At 45.8% G+C, this 26,925-nt stretch overlaps 1 protein-coding gene across 4 annotated transcripts; it reads left to right on the forward strand.

The window, feature by feature from the left end:
• cul9 (cullin 9) lies at window positions 1–26,288 on the forward strand. Of its 4 annotated transcripts, XR_003937502.1 has the most exons (46): window positions 1–143; window positions 2,894–3,571; window positions 4,926–5,080; window positions 5,462–6,067; window positions 7,821–7,965; window positions 8,312–8,502; window positions 8,573–8,759; window positions 9,485–9,694; window positions 10,268–10,496; window positions 10,763–10,964; window positions 11,149–11,339; window positions 11,419–11,615; window positions 11,845–11,993; window positions 12,099–12,187; window positions 12,532–12,637; window positions 12,721–12,948; window positions 13,673–13,763; window positions 13,866–14,037; window positions 14,135–14,240; window positions 14,339–14,434; window positions 14,558–14,733; window positions 14,839–14,972; window positions 15,214–15,399; window positions 15,794–15,823; window positions 16,307–16,446; window positions 16,558–16,740; window positions 16,941–17,098; window positions 17,181–17,379; window positions 17,562–17,733; window positions 17,853–17,998; window positions 18,209–18,335; window positions 18,574–18,779; window positions 18,861–19,111; window positions 20,561–20,678; window positions 20,950–21,198; window positions 21,498–21,638; window positions 21,729–21,893; window positions 21,991–22,154; window positions 22,269–22,362; window positions 22,451–22,525; window positions 23,117–23,227; window positions 23,929–24,046; window positions 24,125–24,258; window positions 24,533–24,624; window positions 24,712–25,535; window positions 25,580–26,288. XR_003937502.1 is itself a non-coding variant. In XM_030156170.1 (45 exons), the coding sequence occupies exons 1-45, from the start codon at window positions 2–4 to the stop codon at window positions 24,932–24,934; spliced, it is 7,962 nt and encodes a 2,653-aa protein (XP_030012030.1). In that variant the 5' UTR covers window position 1; the 3' UTR covers window positions 24,935–26,288. The 4 variants fall into 4 exon arrangements, 3 of the variants coding, with proteins under 3 accessions (XP_030012030.1, XP_030012031.1, XP_030012032.1); XM_030156170.1 differs by having other exon boundaries at window positions 24,712–26,288; XM_030156171.1 differs by having other exon boundaries at window positions 15,797–15,823; window positions 24,712–26,288.
• Window positions 26,289–26,925: the final 637 nt, after the last annotated feature.

Raw genomic sequence — 26,925 nt, forward strand, 5'->3', positions numbered from 1 at the left:
AATGCGCATCCTACAGAGCAGACGTCCGGCGGAGAACGGAGACAGCACCGGGAGCAGGCTGGGAACCGACGCGTCAGGGCGGAGACGGAAACACAGACTGAGGCCGAGAACTGAACCCCAGGGGAAGGTCTGCGACACGGCAGGTAACTCCGACCCCCGCCCGGGGCTCCACCGACCCGGACCCGGTGGGGAGGGGAGGGGAGGGGAGGGGAGGGGAGGGAGGGGGGCGTGCAGGCCCGGCTCTGACATCCGTAGATACCGTACACAGCGGAGTCACACCGAACTACGTCCTCAAACCTCCTCATTCTGTAGAACACGACCCTGGTACCGGAACATACGGACCAGAAACCCGGTTTAACACGTCTGACACTTAAAACAGGACATACGGTCCAGTTCGGCTTGAATATAACCTGTCAGTCACCAAACAGTCACACGGAGAACCAACTTTAACCCGGTTCTAGTTCCCGTTGCACCGGGACTGTCCCTCTGCGTCCCGGCGCAGAGTGGACGGACAGGACCTGACATGTCCACCGGGTAAACAGCAGGTGAACGTCAGGTGAACATCAGGTCCGGTGGGTTTGGACGCCGAAGTGTCCTTCAGACTCCGATGGATCCGACCAACATCTGATCTGTTGTCAACATGAGACTTTGATCCAGTTTGAACCAAATGAACATTAAAGCTAGAGGTTTGTCAACGGAGGTCTGGTGTGACGTTCACTGTCACCGACCCCGTTGTTTAACATGTTTAATACACGACACAGGATTAAATTAGACATAAATAAACGCATTAATCATCACCTAGACTCAGATACTGAACTTTAAGACATGGCTCAGATGCGTCAGGTCTAACTATTCCATCAGGAAACAGGTGATCGTGGACACAAGTTGACATGTCATCCACATTAGAGCCTGCGTTTAGTCTGCATTGAATTGATTGAATTCCATTGATTAAAATCTGCTGACTTACTCTTATGGATCTAATGACTTTATGCTCCATGTATCTGTTGTTTTAGTTCTAATCCGTGAAGTTTGACATTTACAGATGGATATTTTGGTCGAGTTCGGAAGTGAACATTACTACCAGATGAAACTCTATATGTTTTCATGAAATACACCGAATTATTCTGCGTCATTAATGAACTTAATTAACACCCAAGTGTTGTGACTGAGTTTAATCCAGAGTTGAACTCAGCAAATGCTAATGTACACAATGTTGAAGGTTTGTAGATGGAGGTTCGGCATGACGTTCTGAGTCCGACAGCGTGTTTTGCTATCTCACACTCTCGTCATTTTAATAATTTAACCAGCTAGTTAGACAGTTAACAGGTTAAACACACACTGTGCATGGAACCTGTTAACTTAACGACCCAGCTGTGCTAACGTTAGCTCCGGCGGCTAGCTTATCACACTGTTGCGTTCAGATATCAGGGATCAGGCTATTTGCTGGAACTTTACTGACAGTCCCAGTGTCAGACTGAGGGGACTGGAATGAAGGGAACTGGGGTGACGGTAACCAGTCACTTACCGTCTGGTTCAGCGGTTTAAAGTTAACAGTTTCAGGGTTTTAACTGTATTGTCATCAGGTGTCTCACTTTGACCGGAGGCTTCATGGAGCCCGGCTCAGGCAACACACCCAATAACACATGTGATATCCAGAGTTTAGTCCGATCCAGAAAGAGGAAGCAGGCTCGAAAAATGAAAACAAAACTTAACTGGTGAACATTCACCAGTAAAAACCAACACATGAACACAAATAATCGTTTTTTCTGTCTAAAGTTTCATAAGCTGCAGTTTTAAACTACACTGAATTTTAACCAGAAAACATTTATTTAAGGCGGAAATTATTGTCAGAGAGGAGATGGTTGAAGTGGCTTAAAATGGATTGAATGGTGTGAAATCATAATCAAAACTGAATTAAAATACTCTTGATCAGGACTGTAGTTACTGACAGAAAATGATCCCAATTTGTGGATGCATTTCTGATATTGAGGCTTTTATTTCCACTTTGAACCTGATGTCAGACATTATTTAAGGATAAATACAAGTTACTGTTGAGATATTTGGTTTGTTTAGTGGAAGAAATAAAAATGAATCAATGAAATTATGAGTTGATAAAATGAAGCAGAAATTAATATAAAATATAAATTAGAGATAAATTATTCAGTGACTGAATTAAAATAGTGGTGATGTGATGAACACAAAGTTTACATTTTCATTTGAGGAATGAGGCCTTGAGTTGGCTGAACCAAAAACTAATGTAAGAATAAGGAAGTGATGAAATGTACTTTATGTGAATAGTTACATTGGTGTGAATTGAGTATCGAGCTGTTCTTTGGGCTGAATTAATAAAATATTGATATTGTTTCATGAAGAATTGACAGAACTGATAAAAACTGGCAAATTAAATTGTATGAATCACACAGAGACTGACTCTGTTTAGAAGTTTATTTTTCACACTTTATTCTAAATCTGACAGTTTTTCATAAAATATGTTGATTATTTTACAGTTATAATGCTTTAGTTGTTTCTTTTTCCATAATTGTTCTGTTTCTGAGTTTTATGAGAAAATACATCAACATCTTTATTTTCAGTCATCATTCAAGACTCTTGGTCTGTGTGTGTGTCTCTGTTTTTGCTTAAGGAGTGTTACGTAAGTGAAATACGCCTAAAATGAACTTACACATGATGTTTAGTAGAAACTGTTTGAGGCTTCATCTCTATGGTGACAGCAGATGTGGCTCATGGGTAGTGTTGTGTTTGGAGGCAGATTCATTGACATGAAAAGGAGACTTTGCAGCTTATGAAATGATTTCTCCTCCAATAGTTTTAGTCCTCAGTTCCTATAATAACCCTGATCTGATGACATTATTTGACCTGTCTCCCATTTCCATAGCGACCATGGTGGGCGAACGCCGTAACGGGAACCTGCTGGTCCAGCTCGGTCCACGGTTGCAGGCGTATCCGGAGGAGCTGATCCGCCAGCGCCGCACACACGATGGACAGACGGAGTACCTGATCCGCTGGTGCCTGGTCACTATAGATGATGGCTCCACCTCTGGGGGTGGGGCCAGTGAGACGGGTGGAGCTGGGAGCAGCAGCTCGGGCGCAGGCACGTCCAGTGGCTCAGCTTCCGGAGAGACCAAACCAGAGAACATCCTGATGTGGATGTCAACAGAGGACGTTTATGCCAACTGCCCCACACTGCTTGGGAAGAGGAAGGCAGATGCTCAGCGCCCCCTGCAGGCGGAGCAGCGGCGGGGAGAAGCCGCTGATGGAGGGCAGGTCCCCGCTGACGTCACTTTTGATGAGGTGGAGCTGTCCGACATGAAGGAGGACGTCAAGAACCTGGTACGACGAGCTCGGAAGCAGATGGCCAAGAAGAGCGACTTCTCCATCAGCATCACTCACACCATCCATGTGCTGAGCGCCTACGCCAGCATCGGCTCGCTGGTCGGTGTCTTCAAGGAGACCGGCGCCCTCAACCTGCTGATGGAGCTGCTCTGCAACAAGGAGACGCAGACCAGACGGAGCGCTGGCAAAATGCTCCGAGCACTGGCATCGCACGACGCAGGTACCCACAATCCTCTGCTGTAGCCTGGGAGAACCAGGGGTGGGTTACCAAAAGCTGAGTAATATGGGTCTGTAGGTGAGGTTGACATATCTAAACATCTGTATGTGAACAGAATCCGTCAGGATGCTGCAACATTTAACACAAACACAGAGGTCAAAGGCTGAGGTCATTGAATAAATGAACTCAAACATCAGTTGTCAGTGAATGAATTGTGAGATAGTGAATGATAAACTCCGGACCAATGAGGAGACCAGAACCTATGTGAACAAAAGGCGCTGTGGAATGATGGGATTAATGTAAAGTAATGCTTTTTTGAAAGACACTGCTGTGGACCAATCAAATGAGAGTATCCCGGACCAGTGGCACAAAGTCCCACCTTTTTGATTCTCAGGTTGAATCTTGGAGGAAAATGGGCATTCACCTACATCATACATCATACGCTGATGTGTGTTTTATGACCTAATTCATGAACATTGATGTAAAGTTATTATAGTGCAGTTCTTAACATGGTTTAATGTGTCAGTGTGGATGTAGTCGCATCGACAGTTTGATCATTTAAACAAATAATGCAGTGTCATATTGAAGAGCGTTCTGGCCCTGTCATTGGTTGAATATTTAAATGTTTGGTCATGCTGAAGAGTGAAAGTTGATGAGTAGTGGATGTGGTCAATGCTGTATTTGTCTTTGTGTCGTCAGTGATTTTTTTAATATTTCACTCTGAATTTCCTCCTCCCAAAGTGATGAATGTGAAGTGCTTTGTGTCTGAGTGACAGTTTGACCTCTGACCCCTCAGTATCGGAATCATTGTAAGATTGAGACCTCGCCCACATTTCCTGAAGGTGTTTCAGATTCATGTTATGGAGTAAGGTCGCGTATATTCACAACACCACAGTCTGAACTGAAACAAATCTGTCGATCATGATTTTACTACATATTTTTACATGTTAACAGTTTATTAACAAGAATCATCGATTCATATCAGAATATGTTCATGTAGATTGTCAGAGTTTGAATTAGAGACTCCTTATGAGTAAAACCTGTAGGATTTAGTGGAACATCATCCAGCCTTTACATCCCAAAATGGTAGGATTTCTATTCCAGTATGACTTAATCACATCACATAACTAATTTCTTCTGTAAGTGTTGATGTTCTTTTTTTGGTCTTTTGTTCTTTCTAGGTTTCTCTCATTCAGTTGTTGTTGTTCATCATCTTCTTCTTTCAGTAGTAAAGTCTCCACCTCTAATTTTCCCTTCAGATTCATCATGTTTATCCATACATTGAATGTTGTTGGTGTTTGTTGTCACTGTTTCTGTGGTGCGTCTTTGACATTTCTTCTTCTGTGGTCGTGTGCAGGCAGTCGGGCGTACGTCCTCCTGTCCCTCAGTCAACAGGATGGCATCGAGCAGCACATGGACTTTGACAACCGCTACACACTGCTGGAACTGTTCGCAGAAACCACGTCATCGGAGGAACACGGCATCTCCTTCGAAGGGATCCACCTGCCTCAGGTAAACGTCTCCTGGGTTCGTTTATTAACCTCCAACTCTGGTAATGAAAACAATATGCCTGGTCATGTGATGCAGATACTGATGCATATCACCGTCACCCAACACAGAACAGGTGATACACAGATTCGACTTGTTTAACTCTTCTTGTTTAACCAGAATTTTCATATACACCTGGTGACCCAGACCTGAACGAGAAAGTACTTGGACTTTAACTCTCTCCACATCCTACTACAAGACATCTAGATGTAATGAAATGGTCATCGGCTCATGTTTTGTCTTTGGTTTGTGTTGATGAAGTGTCGGCGGCGGCAGCGAATCGTACACATGAATATTTTCAATGTGAGTCGGTGTCAGGTGTAATTATGTGTTTTTCCTCGTCAGATTCCGGGGAAGCTGCTGTTTTCTCTGGTCAAACGTTACCTGTGTGTCACATCACTTATGGACAAACTGAACACAGCGGGGGCGGACCCTAGCTCAGATAGACAGGATGCCAGTCCCTCCCCTGCATCCACAAGCTCCGCCCACCAGGCTGAGCACCTGCGTGTCCAGCGGGAGTTTGACTTCACCATGGCCATGGCCAACCTCATCTCGGAGCTGGTCCGGGTCATGGGCTGGGACCGTAACCGTCAGCCACCCGATGGCTCCACCCCCCGTCCGGGAGTAGGCGTGGTCAGTGCAGAGGAGCGGGGAGAGGAGGCTCCACCCCCACTCCTCAGGTCCATCTTCCAGCCTCGGTTCTGTGCCTCGCCAATTGCATTCCCTGCCAGCTGTGTGTCGGTAATACCCGCCGCCACGCCGGCCAAGAAGAAGGGTGGAAACAGCTTCAAGACGAGCTCGGACTTTGCCAGCCGCTCCGCCTACGTGGAATACGTCCAGGACAACCTGAAGAGCGGCATGGCGGTCCGCATGTTGGAGGACTACGAGGAGGTGAGCGCTGGAGACGAGGGAGAGTTCCGCTATAGCAACGACGGATCGCCGCCTGTACAGGTTAGTCACATGGTTCACCTGAGGTCCCCCCTTTGACGATGCAGATGCACGAGGGTCTGAAAGACCAAAAACATATAAGAATAATAAAAACAAACACCACAAACAGGCTGATACTGATAATGAAGCTCCTGAAGTTCTGCAAAACTAGAGAACTTGGTCCAAGCCATCCTTCAGTTATGAGCTTTGGACCCCAACAGGAGGGACTCCAGGTCCAGGTCCCATTCCTGGTCCATGTCCCAACAGTCTTACTGTTTCTCTGTCTGGTCGGTCTGGTCTAAACATTATTTTGGGATCTTTTGATTAGAGCTGCAGATATCGATTATTTTTCTAAACGACTGATCAATCGATTATTTTCTTTGATTCGGGTATACAGTTAGTTGTAAATCCTGTGCTCAGATCTCTGCACTGGCTTCCTGTGGCTCAGAGAATAGACTTTAAAACAGCTCTGCTGGTCTATAAGGCTGTCCATGGTCTAGCACCAAAGTACATCTGTGACATGTTGGTCCCATATGAACCATCTCAGACCCTGAGAACCTCAGGGACTGTTCTTTTGCTGGTGCCCAGTCAGGACTAAACAGGGTGAAGCTGCGTTTCAGTTCTATGCAGCTAAACCCTGGAATAGTCTTCCTGATGATGTGAGACAGACCTTTACTGTGATTATGTTTAAGTCCAGGCTGAAAACAGCTCTGTTCAACTGTGCATAGAACAACTGAAAGGGTTCTATCTGCACTCTTCTCTTTTACTTTTTTTGAATTGATTATCATTTATGTTTTATTGATTATGTTTTAATTGTAATTGTGTGTTTTTAACCTGTCTCTTTTCCATTTTTGTAAAGCACTTTGAATTGCCCTGTGTATGAATTGTGCTATACAAATAAATCTGCCTTGCCTTGCCTAAATAGTAAGTAATTGTAAAAATGTAAAACAGACATATCTGAAAATGACAAGCAACTTGTCCTTTATTCCAGAACCAGCTGAAACAACAACTACAAACAGTATGAAAGTAAAAAGATACATAAAAAATTATCTATATAGAAATAATGACAATATAAAAATACATCTAAAATTATCTGTAGATATAAAGAATGCCTGCGTGTGTTTATTCCATCAATTCTTTAACCAACAGTTACAGAAAAGCATGAATTAAAGTGATGCAGGAACATGCAGTTTTTTTCTCCATAACCAGCAACTGCTACATACATTCATTATGCTAACAGGGTTAATTTTAGCCTGAACTTTTACATTATGTGTGGCTCTGCTCTCAGGACTAATGCTGACTGAGCACTATAATGAACCAGCTCTGTACATAGTGGATGCATTGGACTGTTTTTTTTTTTTTGGTTTGTTTTTTTGGTTTGTTTTACCTATTTGTTTTTCATTTTAAAGTGTTCACACACTTTAGACATTTTCTGCCTTTTTGTCGTCTTCTCTTAAGTTGTTTGTGTTGATCCTGGCGTCATGTGCATCACAAGCATTTTTGTGAAACATGACAGTGGAACCAATGTTTAGTGGGAGCCAAATTGAGGAAACAAAGCTTTGATTCAGGAAAGGTGCAATCGAATAATTTTTTTAATCGATTCATTTCGATTAGTTGATTGATTGATTCATCGTTTCAGCTCTATTTTTGGTGTAGAATCTCAATCCAAATTGTCTCTACTCTAATAAAATGTAGCCCAGTTTTCCTGTGCTTTGTGGAGGTTTAGGTCAGGCAGACGTTCTGATTGGCTGTTCACCTGTCTGCATGTGGTCTCCAGGTATACTGGAACTCTCTGTCCAGGACCTACTGGGTCCACTGGCACATGGTGGAGATCCTGGGCAGTGGCAGCAGCAGCCAGGCCAAGGACAAGGAGACGCAGGAGAAGGCCACGTCTCTGACAGAGACACTGAGACTATCTGCAGGTAATGTCACGGGATGGGGCTGGACAAGGGATATGGGACATGACGTAATATGAGATGCATCACACAGGACATTGGACAAGAGATATGACACAGGGGATGTTCCACACAGAGCTGAATCATCAGGGTGTCTATGTCTTTAACTAGGTCTTTGTTGATTCAGCCTCTGTGTGATTTTCGTTTTAACTTGTTGACAGGTTCATCGGCATTAGATGCTGTTGTTTTAATAAACTAATGATGGACTGGATATCATGTTTTAACCTTTGACCTTTTAGTGCTGTGACTTTGGACAGTTGACATGTGTAGATCTGTGATTCCTGTGTCCACTTCTGAATGGTGTTGTTCTCAGTGAGTCAGATGTTCTTCTCGAAGCCTCCTGGTGGTCTGTACTCGTTGCCGTACTTATCAGAGGGCGTCCAGGTGGAGGCGGCGGCTCTGAGTCGTGCAGAGTGGTGGGAGATTTTGTTCTTCATCAAGAAACTGGAGCTGAAGCAGCAACAGGAGGTCAATGCCATCCTGCTGCAGAGCCTGGACGACCAGGTAAAACAGAACAAACGCAGAGCATACTGGGAAACCCAGAAACCAAGGCTCTAAACCATATATCCCACAGGAGGCGGAGCTGGACGACTCAACTCTGATTGGTCTGTCTGTCCCTGGAGACGTGGCGAAGAAGCTGCTGCATTACCTGAAGCAGAAGCTGCCGTCGTCGTGTCTGAGTGACCTGCTGTGTTCGCACACCTTCACCAAACACTACCTGAGGAGAGGCGGAGGAAGTCTGGAGGATGAGGAGCTGCTGGGTGAGGACACCAGGAACCAAACAATGTTCAATGCACCCGAATTGGATCAAGCTGCCCCTAGTTTGTGGAATGTGTTCAGGAAAGGGCCCCAAATTTCCTGGAACTTTTTGTTTGAATTTTGAAGCAAGTGTTTAATTTTCTCAACTTTTAGGTAGCACATAGTGTGTGTTAAAAAATATTACACATATCAAAAATAAAGTCTGTCAAAGCCTCCACAAGATGCTAAAATATTACACATATAAAAAATGTACCTCCTCAGTTACGCCAGCAACATAGTCAGAGGGTTTGATTTCAACCTGACCTTTAGAATCAGAGATGGAGAACTGAACCCCTGTGACCAGAACCGGACCAGCACATATGGATGAAAGTACCTTTGGAAATATTCCATTTTTCACAGTTAGGACTCAGCTCAGGGTAAATATGGGATGGTTTACTGCTGGGGATGTGGGTCTGATGCACAACCTTGGTCTGAATCAGCAGTGACAGGCACATAGAGAGAGAGAGAGATACTTTATTCATCCCATAGGGAAATTTACAGGTTCCAGCAGTATCACAAACTTAAAAACACAGTAGTACAAAACACGAAGCTACTGGAAGGGCTGCCACTCGTGACGGCGCCAGAAGAGGAATAAAAAAAAAAAGTCTAAGTGTTCAGTCTAAGTGTGGAACTCCAGGTGTTTCCTGGGTCAAGGCTGAAGTTCTGATGAGTCTGTCTGTGTTTCCAGCTGAGAGCACTTTGACGTCGCCTGGTCTTGGAGGGGGAGGAGCAGGAGGACAGAATGCCTCCTCCTCATCCTCAGGCTCCACCTCCTCAGCCTTGGGCTCAGTCTCTAAAAAGGCCAAGAAGGAGCTTCCACCCGACTCGGAGACGGAGAGCGAGCTGCCCTCAGAGGATGACAGTAAATATCCCGAAGACTTGGATGACAAGATGAAAGGTGGGACGGGATTGAACGGGTCGGTACTGGTTCTCACTGGTTGTATGGGTCTGTCTCTGTTTTGTAGATCTGTCACTCCTTCACTGACTCTGAGGGATTCAGACTTGGTTCTGGACTCAGCTGGCTCTAGTTCCACAGATGAGGAGTGTTTCACTTCTGAACCTCAATGTTCTGACTCATGACTCCTCCTCTGCTCTGAAATAATGTTCTAAAAGAACCGGTGACTCATAAAACCTCAGATAGTTTCAGATTTAATCATCATGGTACTGGTGTGTGGAGTGAGTTGAGACCTGATCCTTCTAGCCCGGGGTCTGTAAATCTACCCTGTGTCCTGTGTTAGTACAAACACTTCCTGTAATCCTTTCACAGTAAAGGCATCTGGATGAACAAGACTTTTAATTGTGAACCATAGAGGACTGTACTGTGCACGTCCTTCTGATCTTGTTGCAGTCCACTGCACTGTTCATGTTTTTATGTCTGTTGTGGTTCTACTTGTAGTTCAGCACAGTAGAGGGTCTGGATGTGGTCTTGATCTGAGACCAGTACTGACAGGATGGTGTTTGTTTTGATCAGTGTTCAACAACCCACGGGTCCAAGGCAAGAAGACGGTCCTGGAGAAACTTGGGGAGGTGGTCGACATTCTGAAGAAAGGAGGATCTGGATCTGGACCTGCATCTGGACCCGCATCTGGACCCGACCAGGCCCAGCAGCTGGCGGCTGTCCTTTTCATCACCAGACTGTTAGAAGAGAAGGGGGGCCAGGAGAAGAACTCTATGAGAACCGACTCAGCCCAGACCATCAGGTGAGACCAGTATAGACCCCAGACCTCAGGTGAGAGCAGTACGGACTCAGACCATCAGGTGAGACCACAACCACAGACCCAGACCACCAGGTGAGTCCTGTATAGACCCACAGACTGGGTCCTGAAGGTGTTGACGGTCTTTACTGGACCGGGTTCTGAAGGTCTTGAACAGACTTGGTCCTGAATTTGTTTAACGCACCAGGTCCTGAAGGTGTTGAAGGTCTTTACTGTACCGGGTTCTAAAGTTGCTGGTGTTGGTCTTTCAGGGACCGGGTCTTGAAGCTGCTGGTGGAGCTGCTGTCATCATCTTCTAAGGACCTGGTCTTGGGTACTCTGAGACTCACTCGCCTGCTGATGCTGAAGTACGAGTGGAGGGTGTCGTTTGCCACAGAGGGTGGAGTCAAAGCTGTGTTGTCTTGTATGCAGGAGTTCTCCAGTGTCGTTCACGTTCAGCAGCTGGGGCTGGCGGTGAGGAACACATGTAGAAACATGTAGAAATATGAATGAACTCATGAGTCTGCATGAAACACAGGGTTATGGTTGTGGTGAACCATAAGTCAGACTCCTATGGATAACCATAACCCACATGGTTTATTCGTGTGAGTCACTGTTGAAAGTGTGTAAAAGGTCTCCGATGGTTTCCTTCATCCAGACTCTGAAGGTCATCACTGGCGCCAATAAACACGACCTCCGCAGTGTCGGCAGCAGCCTCCCTCTGTCTGAGTCTGGGACGCAGATGATGCTGGAAATCTTTGCCAGCATCGGCTCGGCCACGCCCGAAGGCTCCAAAGGACTGCTGGGAGTGATTCCCAATGCCATCGACCTCATGCTAAAAACCAAGGGGTAAAGACACCATCTGATCTCTGCACCTACATACCTAATGTCTCCCCTGACCTCTGACCTTTGACCCCTTGATGCTCAGCTGCCTGCTGTCGGTGCGTAATGGCCTCCTCATCATCATCACGCTCATCTCCAGCCATAAGAGTCTGGCTGAACAGCTGGTGGCCTGTGATGTCACTGCTGTCCTCAAGAAGTGTTTGAGTCTGTCCAGAGCTGAGACCATGTTGGCCATCATCGCCCTCAACCACATCTCCATGGTCCACAAGCTGGAGAGCAAAGGTACGTAGACCTGACCTCCTCATAGACCTGACCCCCACAGATCTGAACCATATCTCCATGCTCCACAAGCTGTGGAGGAAAGGTATGCCTCACAATACGACCAGTAGACCTGAGTTTGTGCTGTCCTGTCCATCAGTAGAATGATTAATAATACTGTCTGTTGGTGTTTTATCTGTGACTCAACGTGTGTTGTATGTGAATGTTAACATGTATGTTCCTGTGGGTTCAGAGAGCCATGAGCAGCTGGACTTTAAGGACACAGAACTGCAGATGTTGGTGGTGAGTCTGAAGGAGCTGACAGCCACCAAGGAGGTGATCCAGACTCTGGAGCAACTCATCTGTGATGACCCCTTACAGCTGGAGGACGAACGCACACAGGTAACGCGCACCTGAACACCTCACAGGCAATGCACACCTGAACACCTCACAGGTGACAGTTCCAGTGTGTGACCAATCACCTGACACTGGTTGTTCTCTGGTCAGGTGACTCACAGTCGGGACACATATCAGGACCTGGTTCGTCTGTTGGAGCAGCACCGAGCCGACCGTGCTGTCCAGCTCTCCATACTCAGGTACCTTCAAATCGCTTTGTGAAGATGATGATGATGGTCTTTAACAAAAATTCAGAGGTAAACAGGTGAAGCTCTGGTGCCTTCAGTCCTGCCAGCGGAGGAGGAGCTCTGCTGGTTCACATTGACCATCAGCTGCACTCTTCATCAGCAGAAGATGTTCAAGATGTTTGATGGTAGAACAATGTTTAGACTTAGATAAGAGGAGTTCATCCAAACTGTGGCACTGTTGGAGAAACACTTCAGACCAAAATGATGGATAAATCCTTTGGCACAATGGACAAATGATTGTCTTTCAGTTCTCAGCAGTGTAAGTTCTCTCTTTGATTGGTTGTTTATTCTGGCAGGATCCTGAACAAGTTCCTGGATAACTACCAGGAGGACGTCCTACCGTGGCATGAGAGCATTGAGCCGTGTCTGTCATCCATGACGGCCTTCATCAATGACAGAGAGGTGATGGGTCACTGTTTTCACATCCTTAGAGGAAGGCTCTGTGTTTGAGTCTCACAGTCTGATCTGTCCTGATGTGTTTTCAGGTGGTCCAGCTGTTCATCGGGTTCCTGTACCGCTTGGCATCTCTGAATAAGGACTATGCTGTGGTCATGTGTCGTTTGGGAACCAAAGAGGCTCTGCTCAAAGCTCTGGACAAACACAGCAGCAGCCTCCTGTTAGTGACGGAGCTCAGAGACCTGATCACAGACTGTGAGAAGTACGCCAGCCTCTACAAGAAGATGACCACCAGCGTACTTGCAGGATGCATTCAGGTACAGCCACATAAGGTCTGGCTCCAGGGCTGGTCTGTGAGATGTGGTTGGGCACAGTTTGGATGTATTCAGGAACAGTTGGATGTGGCCAGGATGGGTTCAGGAATGGTTGGATAGGGTAGAGATATGTTGAAGGACAGTTGGGATGCATTCATAGACAGTTGGATATGGTCAGGATGCTTTCAGGTACAGCCACATATGGTCTGCCTCCAGGGCTGCTCTGTGAGATATGTTGAGGGACACTTGGGATGCGTTCAGGTACAGTCTGTTAGAATTGTGATTCAAGTACATGTTCAGGACAATGTGGTGACACTGAAATGGTCATTGTCCGTTTGTTTCCTGGACAGTTCACAAAATCTTTTACTTCGTAACATTTCCTTTTAGTGTAATGATTATATTTTGTTTTCTGTTTGTGTGATAAATGTAATATTTCTGTTTCCTTCATGTAATCATTTTTATGTCTGAATGATGACTATTATGCAGAAGTAACTCAAATAATTGATTGGTTTGGGAAACGTGGGTTGTCTGAGAGTTGGTTGGTTTTGACTTCGTCACCTGAAGCTGCTGCTTATATTGAGCATTTTCTGTTTCCTTGTGAGAACTGACTCACATGATCAGTGGATGTTAATAGGTTGGCGGAGTTAAACGCAGATGGGTTAATGGTGTTCAGTGTGTATGAATTATACCTCCCTGTACGAAGGCACTGTGTGTTTCCTGTTTCCAGATGGTTCTGGGTCAGATTGAGGAGCATCGCCGCAGCCATCAGCCAATCAACATCCCCTTCTTCGATGTGTTTCTGAGGAACCTCTGCCAGGGTCTGTTCAACCTCCACATTTATCACACATCCATTGAACACAGTTTGTACCTGAGGCTGGGGTGACTGATCTAACTGGTGGTGTAATTGGTGGTGCGTTCAGGGTCCAGTGTGGAGCTGAAGGAGGATAAGTGCTGGGAGAAGGTGGAGGTTTCATCCAATCACCATCGAGCGAACAAACTTACGGATAAGAACCCCAAGTCGTACTGGGAGTCCAACGGCTGCACTGGGTCACACTTCATCAACATCTACATGCACAAAGGCGTGGTCATCAGGTGTGGTGGAATAGGAGGGGCCAGAACACACATCATATGATGTTACAGGTGAGGGCTGCAGGCGACTGATTGGTCCGTTCTGTGTTCCGTTCCTCAGGCAGCTGGCAATCCTGGTGGCCAGCGAGGACTCAAGCTACATGCCGGCCCGGATCCTGGTTCTAGGAGGAGACGACCCGACCAACATCAACACTGAACTCAACACGGTGCGTTGAATGCTCTATATGGTCGATGCTTACAAGTGAATGTGTGTTTGGCATCCACACTTCCCTTTGGTTAAACCTGTGTTCACCTGTGTGTACAGGTGAATGTGACACCATCGGCCAGTCGAGTGGTTCTTCTGGAGAATGTGACGCGGTTCTGGTCCATCATCCAGATCAGGATCAAGAGGTGTCAGCAGGTTGGACCAAGCTTTGCTATGCATCTGTCACATGTACATTGACCTGTCGCATGTACATTGACCTGTCACATGTACATTGACCTGTCACCTGGTCTTTGACTCCCTGCCCCTTCTCCCTGACAGGGCGGGATCGACACCCGGGTCCATGGTTTTGAGGTTCTGGGTCCAAAGCCGACGTTCTGGCCAGTGTTTAAAGAACAGCTGTGCTGTCGGACCTACCTGTTCTACAGCACCAAGGCCCACACCTGGTGTCAGGAGGTGACGGAGGACAGGACGCAGCTTCTGCAGCTCTTCAACAAGTAAAGCTGACATCCACGGGTCCACATGTGCAGACCCGATCAGAACCAGGTCAGTGATCGGCAAATCCAGTTCAGAACTCTAACTGTCTGTCTGTGTGTCCTCAGACTCAACAGCGCCCTTCGACACGAGCAGATGTTTGCAGATCGGTTCCTTCCAGACGCTGAAGCAGCTGAAGCTCTAGGCCAGACCTGCTGGGAGGCTCTGATCACCCCCATAGTACACAGTATTACAGTATCAGGTAAATGCAGTACACAGTATTACACTATCAGGTACACATAGTACACAGTATTACAGTATCAGGTACACATTGTACACAGTATTACACTATCAGCTATCAGGTGCACACAATAGACATGGTACACACAGTACACAGTATTACAGTATCAGGTATATTAGGGTACGCATAGTACACAGTATCACACTGAGGTACACCTACAGTACCAACTGGTTGGTGCTCCGCCTCGTGCGTCTCTACCCAGAATCCTCGGCATGCAGCCCTCTGTCATGGCTCCTCAGTGAGTACCTGGACAACGCCGAGGCAGCTCGCCGCTGTAAGGGCCGGGCGGCCATCTTTAACTCCAGAGTTCGCCGCCTCACGCACCTTCTGGTCCACGTGGACACAAGTCGAACGGACGGCGAGGAGCTCAGACCACCTGTCAAATCCAGTGAGTATCAATGATCAGTTATCAATCTGTAATTGAAATGAAGAATGAACATTATTGACAAGAATGTTTCCATGGAAACACCTGGTTTATCAGAGCTAATACAGATACAATAATTAATAATCAGTCTATAAATAACAGACATGTAGATCCAGTAATGGTACATTAGATGTTAAATGAGCACCAGTTAAAAAATAAAAACCAATAATGAGTAGATGTTTCATGTCACTGTGGATAGGCTCATGTGCAACCAATCAAAGAGGGCAGTGGGTGGGGCATTGCTTCATTTACTTCATCAGATCAATGCAGATGCTGTGATTATTGGAACTGATAATGAGTGTGTTGGTTGTTTGTCTGAGTGATGTTGTGGATGTTTGTTCTATCGTTTTGTCTCCAGAAGGTCTCAACAGAAGCAAAGAGCTGAAGAGTAAGTAACGGCTGCTGTTTGTTCACACTCTGCTCTCTACATTTCATGTCCAAATGAGGACAGGAAGTCACATGGCGCCCCCTGGTGTCAGAAAAGTACATCTCAAAAGCCCAGAGCAGCTGATTGGAGCGTGGTCCAGCAGGGGGCGTCAGTCACTTCCTGCTCCTTGTTGACATTCAGCTTCAACAAAGTGAAGCCATCAGGACGTCGCCATCTTTAATTTCAGTTTGGGCTGCTCTTATTTTGAAGGCAGACTTCCTGTTCCCATTTCCCTCTGGTTACTGATGTTTCCTTTCAGATGGAAAAGGACAGAACGAGACTTGCTTCATCTTTATGTTGTTTATTTCCTTTGGCTAATGTTTCATTTTGATTTAGGGTTTTTTGTTGTTTTTTGTTTTTTTTGTTTTTTTTTCATTTTTCTGTTTCACATTAAGAAATTGAACTTCTTTCACTGATCAGACATCTGTAAATTTTTTCTTCCAGATGGTAAAGAGGGAAAGAACAAAGATGCAGCCGCAGCCTCTTCGTCCTCCTCATCGTCCACAGCCAAACCCAAAGTGAAGAGCAGCAGCAGCAGCATTGCAGGCATTGCCCTCTGCTGGCAGGGAGTGGTACAGCGCCAGGTGAGGCCATTGGATTCAATACATACCATGAGCTCCTTAACCCTGACCCTCTGAGCTCATTAACATTAAAAGTTTAATCATCTGGGATCCTGAATTCTAACCCCTCTCCAGGTGAAAAAATTTCTGGAGTCCAGCTGCACTTTACCGGACTTTGTGGAACGTTATCGAACACTGTACCTGAGACTGAAGAACGCCATGGAGGAGCTGTTTGGACAGCAGACTGCCTTCGTTCTTGCACTGAGACATGGGTTCAGTGCAGCGTTACTGCAGCTGTCCATCCTCAGAGCCATGCATGTAAGTCTGGATTAACTCGGGATTAAGTAAACCATCCATGTACAGTAGGCCTGCCTGAACTGAGACTAAGGACTAAGTCAGGTTTCATACATGTCAAACTCAGGTTTAGTTCCTCTGTGGTGTGTGGTGATATGTTAAACTTAGGTTTAGGTGATTTCTGGTGTTAAACTGGTTTATTTGGTCTCTGACCGTGTTTGCAGGTGAGTGAGCGTTTTGCTCAGTACATCGATAAGATGATCCAGTCAAGCGGTGTTCCATCCGGTGGCGTGGAGACTCTGCAGCGTCTGCAGCAGTTTCTGGAGCCGATGCTATTTTTGTCTGGGCTGGAGCTCGCCAACACCTTCGAACACTTCTACAGGTTTGAACCCGTCATCTGTTAACACAGTGTCAGATGCGTGGAATGTGACGGTAGATGAATTAACCCGCTTGTGTCCTGTCAGGTACTACCTGGGCGACCGGCTGTTGGCTCAGGGGAACGTCTGGCTGGAGGGTGCCGTCATTGATCACATTGGCAGCTGTTTCCCGAGTCGCTTCCCTCAGCAGATGCTGAAGAACCTAAGCGAGTCGGCCGAGCTTCAGCAGGAGTTTCATCTGTACCGACTGCAGCAGCTGGACCGCCGCCTGCAGGAGCACGACCAGGTCACGATAACCCACAAACCCCTCTGGCCTTAACATATCTGGTACTGAGGCCGTCAGTGATTGGACAGTTGGTCGCAGTGTAATTTGGTCTCAGGTCTCCATTTGAATCTAATCTAGTTTTGTCTCATGTTGTCGGTCCAGGTGTCAGTCTGAGTCAGTTTGTCTTGTGTTTGTTGCCACAGTTAATGGAGGAGGAGTGGGCAGAGTCAGAGGAGGAGGCCGAGGTCCAGGTCCTGGTTCTGTCTCCTCGCTGCTGGACCGTCTCCTCGCTCTGCTTCCTGGAAGAGCCCACCACACACTTTCCTCCAGAACTCTGCTCCTACCTGAACCAGTTCACCCAGTTCTACACTCACAGTCAGTACTACAGCTCCCAGCATCCATTTCAGCCGCTGCAGTCCTGTCTCGAAGCTTTGGCTCCTCCCATGCAGTCACTGTCGGTACCAGTGTTTGACACCGGTCTCCTTGTGTTTCAGGTCAGTCCATGTATGGGCTGAGTCACTCCAAGCCTCGCCGTCTCCAGTGGACGTGGCTCGGTCACGCTGAGCTGCAGTTCGGCTGCTGGACGCTGCACGTGTCTACACTGCAGATGTACATCCTACTGCACTTCAACACACAGGAGGTATGACAAAAACACACCATGACCACAACACAGGATGAGTTCCAGCAGAAAAGCAACAAACACTGAAAGGATCCATTAAAACTACATGTACAAGAAAATCTGTGGTAGAAGACCAAATGTCAAATAAGACTTGACAAACACTCACCACTGGTTCTAAAACATGTCTGAGTGTGGTGCGTTCACTGACCATGGGCTCTGTGTTCTGTGCAGGAGGTTCCAGTGGACTCTCTGCTGCAGCTGACTGGTCTGACTGCCACCGTCCTGATCCATGCTCTGCAGCCACTGGTCAGCGAGGGCGGACCGCTGACCTGCAGCCACAGCGCCGACCTGCTACAGGGTCTGAAAAATACACGGCAACGCACGCACAGACGCCAACACATATGCCAATGCACACACCAGCACATGCCAACGCACACACTGACACACACAACTGAGGAGGGGTCGGTCCTCGTTCATCAAAAACATCCCAAAGGCTTTGTCTGTAGATGATCATGTAAACGCTGTAATATGATCCTCAACTGCACCAACTTAAAGCTCTTCTTCTGATTGGTTGCTGTTTGTCCTGCCTCTGTCAGGTGTCCTGCGGTTGAACCCAGAGGTGGCGGCCCGCAGTCAGGATGGTGTGGAGGCGTGTCTCCGGCTCCTTCCCTCGCAGACCTACCTGAACGTGGACGAGGATGCAGCAGGAACTCTGGAGAGGAAGAGGAACTACATCTACTGTCTGATCGTCCACATCATGAAGCAGGAGAAGGAGATGCACATCGACAACCTGGTCTTCAAGGTCAGAGGTCACACACCCCCCCGTTTCCTTAGTCCATCTCTGTCGGGATCCTAACCCTCCACTGGTCCGGTTCTCCACCAGGTTCTGGACTCGTGTCAGAAACAGGAGGCATGTCGTTCACCCGGCGGCGGGCGCTTCAGCTGCAGCACCGCTGACGTCCTGTCCTGCATCATGCATGTCATTAGCAAAGGCTGCGTCCGACGCAACGACGACAATCCACACATTGTAGAGTTCCTGCCCGAAGACCCGGCCACGCCGCAGAAGGGCCACGCCCAGTTCTCCTTCAGCCGGACCGAGCTGCGCCAGGACACCGATGGAAGGGCCGACATCAGGTGTGAGCATGACCTCTGACTCCTGCCCGTCAGGGTCACACAGTTCACATAGACGTCAGAAGGTTCTGTCCAGAGTCGCACCGGGTCACCACAGGTCCACCGGACCCTGGAAAAAACTGTTTGAGTCAGAGCTGGTCTGGGTCCAGTTTGAGTAGAATCCAACAGTTCTAAAGATTCTCAGGTTGAACTGATCTGAGGTCAGTTTGGATTCTCAGTTTTTCACCAAATCAAAATGTTCTTTTTAGTAAATGTTTATATTTGAACGAACTGACCTGAGTTCAGTTTCTGTGTGATTTTAGTTTTACACTTTAACACAAAACCTCAAGGAAACCAATCACAGACTTAGAGTGAAAATGTAATTAAGTTTTCTAAAAAAGTAAATAAACTCAGTCTGAACTGTTGGGTGTTTGGTATTTTATTTTTATTCGCAGTCGAAGCTTATTGTTCAGTTTGATCACTGACCCTGTTCTAGTGATAAAGATAAACCGGGTTGATTTGGACTAAAATGTTGTAATATTTTCATGTCATTTGATGCTGATGATTATGAGGATAGTATTAAATATCATTAAATATTATGGAATAATTACTTCTTCATAGTTGGAATGTTGATGTTTTGACCTGAAACCAGAGTGTTAGGGATTTTAGATTCGAAATAGAAGAAGCAAGATGAAAATGATGTAAATAAAAGACAAAACAAGGTTTAATCTAATTCTATTATTTAGTGGTTTTTTGTATTTCAATTTGAATTAAATGCAAATGAAGAGAATTAATGCAATTACAAAAATACTATTTTCTATATAATAAATTGACTGTTAAATTACTTTTTTCATAATATAATAAAATATTTAGTGAATTGCAAGGTGAATTTAGTGGTAAAAATAAACATACTCATTTATTTAATAACTTTTCAAATGGATGCAAATCATTGCATTTTCTTATTTATGGATGAAACATTTTCTATTTATTTTTTTAAATGTCCTGAATCCAAACGGTCTTCTGCGATTAATGATGTTAATGTGATACTGACCACAGACTGGACACGCCCACAAAAAGATGTGTTAAATGGACATAGGGCACAACATTTTTAAAGATGTCAATCAGAAAAACATCAAACCAATGTAAAATTCAGGCATAAAAACCTGAAACCACCTGATTAAAAACCTGGATCCACATCAGGACAATCGGAGTCCAATGTTGTTTATATGCACATCTAACCTGAAACTATCAGCAGTGTGGGTCAAAGGTCACAGAATTCACACAGAAAACCTGTCATGAACTTAACGCCACCACTTCATCCTGACGCAGCATGGGCATGGTTTAAGGATGAACATCATAAGTGACCTGATCCTGGAAAGGTCCTTGGGTTTCTTCATGAAGTTCTTTCAGATGAATCAGTTCCTGGAATGTCTCGTGGTTAAATGGCCTATATGTGTTGTGTTTTTGTTCCAGTCTGGCCGCGGCTCCTTGTCAGATCGAGGACGGTGTTCTCGATGCTGTTCTGTTCTCAATGGGTCGGACAATGACACAGGAGGAGGTCCGTCAGCTGATGCAGAGGACGGTCCAGCAGGTCGGTAACCATGACAATGCCGTACAAAGAGCGTTGTGCGTTTCAAATGAACAGAAAATAACTCTAACAGTGTCCAGTCTGAATTCTACTCTGCTCTGATTGTCTTGTTCTGCCTGGAAACAGCAACTGATTGGCCAGAAACACTGTAAATTATGCATTTGTGTTCATTGTTGTTGTTTTTGTTTTTTTTGGGGGGTTACATGTTTAAAAGCTGAAATGTCCCCTTAAATGCATTGATTCAGTACCAGACCTTTGGATGTATTGTTCTCAGGTGTCCGGGACCCTGAGCTTGGACCTGGACCGAGCTGAACACCTGCTGGTCCACTGTAAGTGGAATGTGGACCTGCTGGTCCAGCGTTTCACTGATGACCCTGACAGCCTCTTCACTGCAGCTGGACTTAAGATCCGAAACCCTCAGCCTCCGCCAAGCCCCGCCTCCGCCTGCCCCGTGTGCGTCAGCCCCTGCCCCGCTCCCACCGAGCCGGGCCCGTCACTGAGCTGCATGCACTACTGCTGCACGGTCAGTCATGTGACTGGGAAACGCACATGACAGTCACATGACCGGGAAACGCACACAACAGTCACATGACTGGGAAATGCATAGAAAACAGTCACATGACCAGATTACAGACTTAGAATGTTCTAGATAAATTAAAAATAGTGGAAGGTATTGACAGGTTTGGAGTTTCTAATGAAACCCAGATGAACGGAGGACGGACAGAAGTCAGTTCAGTAAAATAGAATTTAACCTTCACTTTTTGTTAGTTCATAGTTGTCATTTGTTAAATGTTGTTATTTACTGTTCTTTGTTTGTTTCAGTCCTGTTGGCAGGAGTACCTGACCGCCCGCATTGAGCAGAACCTGGTGATGAACTGTAACTGTCCAATCACAGACTGCCAGGCTCAGCCCACATCACAGTTCTTCCTCAGCATCCTCACTGACAAGGACACAGTCGCCAAGGTAACATCCCTCCCACCTGACGGAAACACTTGAGTCAGTTCTGATTTGTTTTAGGGTTTTGTTCTGAGGGTTTTCTCCCCCCCACCCTAGTATGAGAACGCCCTGCTGCGGGGCTACGTGGAGTGCTGCTCCAACCTGACGTGGTGCACCAACCCCCAGGGCTGTGACCAGATCCTGTGTAAGGAGAACATGGGCAGCATGGGAACCTGCTCCAAGTGCTGCTGGTCATCCTGCTTCAACTGCAACTTCCCAGAGGTCAGAGGTCACGCTGAACTCCACCCAGGCCTCCCTGTGGTCTGTAGGTGCCAGCAGCATAGATGTGTGTGACTGTGTGACCCCCCCCTCTCCGCAGGCCCACTACCCAGCCAGCTGCAGCCACATGTCCCAGTGGATGGATGATGGGGGCTACTACGAGGGCATGAGCATGGAGGCGCAGAGTAAACACCTCGCCAAACTCATCTCCAAACGCTGCCCAAGCTGCCAGGCCCAGATCGAGAAGAATGAAGGCTGTCTACAGTACGTACTGGGGGGTGGGGCTGTGGAGGGACAGATCAGCTGACGCCTCATAGGAAATTAAGCAAAGAATTTAACATGGAACAATACAACAACGTCTGTTTTTTCTGTTGATAGTATGACCTGTGCCAAGTGTAACCATGGTTTCTGCTGGAGGTGTCTGAAACCATGGAAACCCACTCATAAGGATTATTACAACTGCTCTGCTATGGTTGGTCCTCACAGTCACATGACTATGGTCATCCAATCACATGTTGCTACATGTGTTTGTGTTTCCTTCATGATGTTGTTGTTTCCAGGTGAGTAAAGCTGCTCGTCAGGAGAAGAAATTCCAGGATTATAACGAGAGATGCACCTTCCACCATCAGGCCAAGGTATGACGCCATCAGAACCAGGAGAGACCGGGTCAGTTCAGTTTAATGAACCTCTGGAGATGACCACGATGACCCGACAGACAAAAATACAGACAAAAATAAGAATACCCACACAACAGTAGAATTTATTCATGAAATGAGGTTTTGGTGAAATATTTTCACTGTTTCAGCAAAAAAGTTTCTACTGTTTCTACAAAGTCATAGAAGTAACTGAAAGTCAGAATATTTGAAGGAAATGTATTTTACTTTAAATTGCAATACTTCAAGAAAAGAAGCTGTAATATTCTGAGAAAAAAAAAACTCCTAGTATTTAAACTATAAAGGTTTGGTGTCATGGGATATCATTCTGAGAAGAAGGAAAAAACAGATCTAAACTATTTGAGTATCGAGGCTATAGGGAGCACCTGAATGCACCATGAAGTCCTTGCAGGGTTCATAAATTTTTCCTCCAGATTCTGACATTTGTTCACTGACCTCTGAACGTCCTGTGTGAAACACCTGTGGTGAAATCAAAATCAGTGACGTTCACCTGATGTTTTATTATTTGATGAGACTCCGAAAAATCAGGTGAATTTGATGTTTGTGTTTCAGGATTTTGCCATAAACCTTGAGAACAAAGTATCGTCCATTAACGAAGCTCTGCAGATGAAGAGTCTGACCTTTGTCATCGATGCCTGCAAAGTCCTCGCTCAGGCTCGGAAGGTCAGAACACCTTCATCATAATCTTCATCTTTATTGCTACATGGACCAGGGCCTTGTGTGTTTTACACCATTCCCACATTTTACACATCTTTGAATCTTCATGCTGTCTGTGCTTTTGAAGTGTGTTTTTCTCCAGATGTAGAAGTTAAAACTTCACCTGTTTCTGTCCTCAAGTTTCATGATTTTTATTCCTAGGTCTGATGTCCAGGCTAAAATGACCACATGATAAATGCTGATGTGTTGAAATGAAGAAGCACATTCTTTGCTGAACTTGAAGCCACAGAAAATCATCTGTTTTTTGATTATTAAATTTGTCTACACTTTCTATCATTGCTTTTAGCAATTTTTTTAAGGAAAAGTCCAAATTATCTGATTCCAGCAACCTAAATGTGAATGTTTTCTGAAGCTCAGTATGTTTGAGGATGAACTATTACATCATTTTTGACTTTTTATGGTCAAATAAAAGTGAATCTGTTTGATAAAATGGACAGTTGAATGGACACCTGGTCCTGGTTTCACCTGGTGTGAACGAGACGTGGACCTCATGTTTAATAATGACATCTGTGTTTGGTGGAATATGGATGTGTGTCACCAAAGTACTGTTAAGGTTGTGTATCCATTGGGCCTGAGCTGAAACAGTTCATCTGGTCTAGATGGGGTTCTGCTCCGTGAGTTTTCTGATCCCTGTGTGTCGTCTGCAGGTTCTGGCCTACTCTTGTGTCTACAGCTACTACAACCAGGAGACAGAGAAGATGGACGTGATGGAGCAGCAGACGGAGGCTCTAGACCTGCACACCAATGCTCTGCAAATCCTGCTGGGTAAGACCTGGACCTAGAGCCCTGTGGTTGGGGTCTGGGCCGGTTTGCTGGTTCTGACGGGTCTGGTTTGTGTTTCAGAGGAGACGCTGCTGCAGTGCACGGACCTGGCTTCCTGTGTCCGACTGCTGAAACCAGAACACCTCAACACCGGACTGGAGCTGATCCGACGAATCCAGGAGAGGCTGTTGGCCATCTTGCAGCACTCCAGCCAGGTAGAGACCTGAACTGGACCATGGTGATCCAGAACCATCTGAAGCCATTAGGACATGGGTCAAATCCAGGCTCGGAAAAGTCCAAATGTGTGCATTAAAACGGAGGGAATCAAAGGGAAAATACATCCTCAGTAAACTCCGGTTAAACTGCAGTTAAAGTCCAGTTGAACCTCAGTTAAAGTCCAGTTAAACTCCAGTTAATCTCATCATGATGCATTTGTTATTCTGCTGGTTTATCTGTTGTCATGTGACTACTTCTTGTGTTTCTGAGCAGGACTTCCGGGTGGGTTATCAGTCCAAAAGCAGTCAGGAACCAGAATCCACTCAGGCAACAAATCTGTCCAATCACAGCAACGCCAACAAACTGTGAGTACCACTCGTAAAACCATCCTGTTGGACTCCTCAGGGAACACATGGTGTTGTTGTGATGTTTGTTCATGTTTCTCTGCTCAGGACGAAGTCGGACCAGGCGTCGGACTCTGGAGACTCTGACAACAACAACTACACGGGGGAGGAAGGTGGTGAGGACGCGGAGGACGAGGACGACGAGTACGATGAGGAGTACGTCCCCGAGTGGCACGAGGACTACGATGAGGACGACATTGACGAGGACGACTTCTTCTCCGATGATGACGAGTCAGAGAACCTGGAGAGGGACTTCAGCCCCTTTGACTGACCCGGACCCGCCCCCAAAAGAAGAGGTGACAAGTTGGGCCACGCCCCGCCACGGCCCCACCCCCTCGTCACCGCCACCAAATGCCACGAAGGACAGGACACGAAGAGAGGGATGTCCTCCTGCACCTGAACCCAAACCCCATAAACAGCTCCACTCGCTTTGAGCCTGTTCACCCTGTGACCACGTACGGAGAGAGATGAGGGACAAACGAGGTCCCGGAAGACCACACTGACAATCACAGACCAACATGGACCAGCCTCGATGGATATCAGACTGAGACCAGTTTAGACCCAGTTAAGGACCAGTCTGAAACTAGTTTAGAACCAGTTAAAGAGCAGTCTGAAATAGGAGTGAATCTAAGCTTGAACCAGTTTAAAGCTGGTGTGAAACCAGTCAGATGTGATGTGATGTAATAAATTATGTAATGATGATGAAAGGATGTGACTCCACTACAAATTCAGTTTAAAACTAGTTAAAGCTCAAACTGGTCTGAATCTGGGGAAACCAGTTCAAATCCAGACCAGGGTCAGGACTAAACCAGTTAAAATCAAGTCTTAAAGTACTAACAGTGTGAATCCAGTCCAAAGGAGGTTTGAATCTGGTTCAAATGCGGTTTAAATCTTGTTTTAAACTGGTTTAAATGAGGTTTGAAACTGGTTTAAATTGAGTTTGAAACTGGTTTTAAACCCAGTCTTTTCCAGTTGATGCAGTGAACCTCAGTGTTTTGTTTTAGTTTAGGTGTAAATGTTCAGAACCTGTTTTGATGATTCTGGTTTGTTCTGATGCTTTCTGTTCTGGCCCTGGTTCTGGGGGTTTGGGTTTCCGACAGCATTGGGTGGATGTTTGACTTCCTGCTGCTACTTCTGTTTGTTTCCTGAAGGCTGGGTGGGTTCGGCCCGTTGACCCGTTGTCCGTTCTGACACCCTAGGCTCTGTTCTGGTTCTGGTTTGTTTCCTGAAGTGGGTTGGGCTCGGACTGTCGACCCGTGGTCTGTTTCATATGCGTTCCTTTCACATGTTCTGCCTTTGGTTCCACCGTGGACGCTGCCTTTGTTTGAGAGTGAAGCTCGTCTGGATGTTCCTATGCATCTGAAGGTCCACGAGTCTGTGCATCCTGACGTATCACTGAATTGATTGATAATCGCTCACCATTGTCATTTGCTGAGACTCCGCCTCCTGCTGTTTGTGTCTGAAGCACGAGAAGAGGATGTTTGCTTTGTTCAGAGACTCGACTCCCTGTTCGCTGGACTTTTCACCCTATATTCATATTGGTGATGTTCTGTTATGTTCTGAGTCTTTTGTTGGAGTCAAGCGACTTCAAGCAGCAACTAAATAAATAAAAGCTTTTTCTGCTATGATGCATCAACTCATTTATGGAACAACACCCATCTGTGAAATGGATTTAGACTCATTTAACTGAATAATGTTACATGTTGAAAACTGAATTCATCACATTTCCCTAAACCAAATTTAGCCCCATTTAAAAAAAGAAAGTTTTAATATGGATATTAAGTAATTAATGTAGATCAGATTATTTGTTTTCACAATCTGGACTCAAGTTTTACATCTGATCCAAAGATTTTAATTATTTAATTCAAATCAGAAAATAGTCACATAAAGAACAAACTACAGTTTTTCGAAATGTGATCAATGTGTTGTCATATGTTTATTCTTTTATAACTAACAAATTGAAGAGAAATTATATTTAATAAGACTTTGACATTATGAAACTATAAAATGACAGTAAAACAAGCAAAAGGAACAAAACAAAATTAAAACTTTTATGAAAACAGATGGGATCAGTGTTGTAGTAGTGATAGCATGATACTGACATAAACACTAAAAATAGGACCATGGCTCCTGTAGTCCAACGGTATATTTAAAGGCATTGACATTCATTTGACCTTCTAAGGTCACTCAAGGTCAAAGGTCATGGCACCAAATGAAAGCCCATATGTGACTTCCTATCTATTGCCAATAGTAATTACATCT

This window comes from Sphaeramia orbicularis, chromosome 15 (genome assembly GCF_902148855.1).
Source record: "Sphaeramia orbicularis chromosome 15, fSphaOr1.1, whole genome shotgun sequence".
Classification (NCBI taxonomy): domain Eukaryota; kingdom Metazoa; phylum Chordata; class Actinopteri; order Kurtiformes; family Apogonidae; genus Sphaeramia; species Sphaeramia orbicularis.